Below are 3,350 nucleotides of genomic sequence, written 5' to 3'. Positions count from 1 at the left end.
AAAATTTGTAAGCCTTTGATTCAGAAGAGTAGCCCACAAAAATGAGGAACTCACTCCTTGGCTCAAGCTTGCCCCTTGTGTCATTCGGAGTGTGAGTGTATGCACGACACCCAAAGACATAGAAATGGGAAATGGTTGGCTTTTCACCAAAAAATGCTTAAAACAGAGTCCTGTGGTGGGGAACAACGATCGTGGGGGGCAACAGTTCAGAAGGTACACTACTGCGGTCAGGTCATCCCCTTCTTTGATAGAGAAAATTTGAATTTAATGTGTGTGTGTGTTATACACATATACGCACACACGTACATGCATATATATCTACATAGATATAAGTATATGTATATGTATGTGTGTGTATATACACACACAAAAATACATATATATATATGTGTGTATATATATATATATACATACATACATGTGTGTGTATACATATACATACATACATTCATGAAAAACGCAATGACTTCTAAAGAGAGAGCGAGAGGGAGGCGCGGAGTTTATAAACGAAACGAATTAAAATGAAAGCTTCATGAGGACGGCCAAGTTTGTCGGGGACGGGGGACGTGGGAATTATCGGGACGTGTTTGGAAGCGAGCGTTTCTTTATACAAAACCAAATTGACCGGGAACCGGCCGGCCAGCCGCCTTTGGCTTCCAAGGGGTCTTCTCTCTCCCTCTACACTGATCGATCTGTAAACCAAAGGAGCTCATGGCTAGCTACCTCGCCAGAGGCCTCTCTTTCCTCCTCGCCAGGAGAGCCAAACAGGAAGCGTCCTCCCTCGGAGAGGATCTCAATGTATGGTATTCCTTTCTTCCCTTATCTTTTTTTTTAAAAAATAAAACAAGAAAAATCCTTGCTTGTGGCAGATCCTTATATGTTCCCCTTAACAGTAATAGCTTAATTTGAGTGTTATTTCAAAAACTTCAAAACAGAAAATCTCTCCAAGATGCAATATATTTAAGTATAGAGACTTAAGTTATGGTGTCATGCTCATGATAAATGTCCATGCCTATAGCTTTTGGAAAAGCTTGTACAATTTAAAGCTTTTGGTGGGCTTGTATTGTGAGAGATGTATTGTAAAGCATGAGAAATATAATAATCAATGTTTATAATCTTCTTTTCGAGTTTACTTTTCTACTTTAAAAAAAAATAAATTTGTGTGCCTCTTCCCTAGTTTTATTAATAAAACTAATTCTTCTATTAAAGCACGGCTCACCCCTTGTAATAATGACACGTTCTTTCCTTGTTGGGGCTCCTTCACAACTCTTACACATGTCATCTCTAGTGTATACCTATATATATATATATATATATATATAGGTAGAAGATTATATATATATATATATAGGTAGGTAGAGAGAGAGAGAGAGAGAAGGAGAGAGGTGTGTGTTTTCCATTTCCATGGTTAGACTTCATTTTTGTTGAGCAAGATTGGGTTCAAATCCACCCTAGAGGCAGCTAAAATTTCAGTATTCTCTCTCATTTTTAGAAAAAGGTATTTTTAATTTGTGTTTGGACAACATTTGATAACATAAGAGCCACTGTTTAATTGTTTTTGGTGGATAACATTTGATGAAACAAGATATTTATTGCTTAGTCATATAAGGTATTATCCTTTTTTTGATTGATCAAATTTTGGAATGTGTTCTTTCAGTCAATGTCCACCAACGTGGGGGAGGGGACAAGCTGGTTTTTCAACAAAATAAGAGGTCAGTGTTTGTGGACGTCAGCCAGCTTAGCTCCTATTCTTGGACTTTACAGGGTGAGGAGAGAGAGAGAGAGAGAGAGAGAGAGAGAGTGTGTGTGTGTGTGTGTGTGTGAAAGAGAGAGAGAGAGAGAGAGAGAGAGAGAGAGAGAGAGAGTGTGTGTGTGTGTGTGAAAGAGAGAGAGAGAGAGAGAGAGAGAGTGTGTGTGTGTGTGAAAGAGAGAGAGAGAGAGAGAGAGAGAGAGAGAGAGAGTGTGTGTGTGTGTGTGAAAGAGAGAGAGAGAGAGAGAGAGAGAGAGAGAGAGAGAGTGTGCGTGTGTGTGTGAAAGAGAGAGAGAGAGAGAGAGTGTGTGTGTGTGTGTGTGTGTGTGTGAAAGAGAGAGAGAGAGAGAGAGAGAGAGAGAGTGTGTGTGTGTGTGTGTGTGAAAGAGAGAGAGAGAGAGAGATAGTGAGAGAGGGGTGATTGCACCTTGGAATTCTGCAGGAAAAATGCAAAGGTCTTTGCCAGAGCTATTACAATCCTTTGGTTTGCCGCAAGGACTTTTCCCAAAGAATGCAACCCACTATGAATTTGATGAAGCCACAGGGTCTCTTGATGTTTTTATGCCCTGCATTTGTGAGGTCGGCTTCAAGGATTCTTCCATTGTAAGGTATGCAAGAAAGGTTTCTGGTCTTCTCGCGCAAGGCAAGCTCACAGAAATAGAAGGAATGAAAACAAAATTACTGATTTGGGTGAAGGTTACATGTATTAGCGTAGAAGACCCTGCCACCAGCAAGTTGACATTCACGGCTGGTGTTAAAAGAGCTAGACCTCTCAATGCTTATGAAGTGCTTCGTGACGGTATTGAGTCTGAACAATTTTGATGGAGGCTTTTTGTTGTGCATTCAATCTAGCCTACACTATGTGCAAATACACATGTAAGATTAAATTAGTTTTGGCAAAATTTTCCTTTATATTATAAGTTTTTCATAAACACATTTCCTAATCAGTAATTAAAGAAGTAGATTTTAATTAAATGAAAAGAGTTTAGAATATTTCAAAATTCTAGTTATATACTAATGTCACACTTTTTAACACACTTACACACTCTCTCTCTCTCTCTCTCTCTCTCTCTCTATACACATGCATATATTAACACATGTATGTATATGCATATGTGTGTGCGTGTGTGCATGTGTGTGTATGCATGTACACACATACATGTGTGTGTGTGACACAGAGTGCTAGTTTGAAAACTTATGGCTCTATATGATAGTTACTTTCTCAATTCGCATGAAGATGAAAAACTCTAATAAATATAAAGTATAAATATTGGTGATGCATTTTTGGCTACTATCAATTAGGTCATGAGGCATTAGGCTACCTTGAGAGAGTCATAGTAACTTGTGTTCTTTAATCCACCCTTGGTATAAATAGGCACTCATAGCTTGAATATGTTTGTACATTACTCTTATAACTTCCCTTGGTATGAATAGGAACTCGTATCTTGATGTGGTAACCCCTTCTAAAGGAGTCTACTCCCTAAACTCTTTCTTGGTCCATATCTTGTAAAGAGGTGATATGATGGGCTATGGGTTAGAGTGTCTTTTGTAAAGAGTGGATTGTTGTATATGTACTTGGATAATTTATAAATATAATTAT

The 3,350-nt window shown here is 38.4% G+C and overlaps 1 protein-coding gene across 3 annotated transcripts; it reads left to right on the top strand.

The window, feature by feature from the left end:
• The first annotated feature begins 626 nt into the window (after positions 1-626).
• On the top strand, positions 627-2,677 carry LOC147608996 (uncharacterized protein At5g01610-like). 3 transcript variants are annotated; one of them, XM_086788635.1, is made up of 4 exons: positions 627-798; positions 1,658-1,712; positions 2,193-2,358; positions 2,461-2,677. In XM_086788635.1, the coding sequence occupies exons 1-4, from the start codon at positions 712-714 to the stop codon at positions 2,570-2,572; spliced, it is 420 nt and encodes a 139-aa protein (XP_086644761.1). In that variant the 5' UTR covers positions 627-711; the 3' UTR covers positions 2,573-2,677. The 3 variants fall into 3 exon arrangements, with proteins under 3 accessions (XP_086644761.1, XP_086644758.1, XP_086644760.1); XM_086788632.1 differs by having other exon boundaries at positions 631-798; positions 2,193-2,673; XM_086788634.1 differs by having other exon boundaries at positions 701-803; positions 2,193-2,677.
• Positions 2,678-3,350: the final 673 nt, after the last annotated feature.

Source organism: Cibotium barometz, chromosome 52 (genome assembly GCF_041138505.1).
Source record: "Cibotium barometz isolate CiBa-2024 chromosome 52, ASM4113850v1, whole genome shotgun sequence".
NCBI classification, from domain to species: Eukaryota; Viridiplantae; Streptophyta; class Polypodiopsida; order Cyatheales; family Cibotiaceae; genus Cibotium; species Cibotium barometz.
This window is presented reverse-complemented; position numbering and strand designations above follow the sequence as displayed.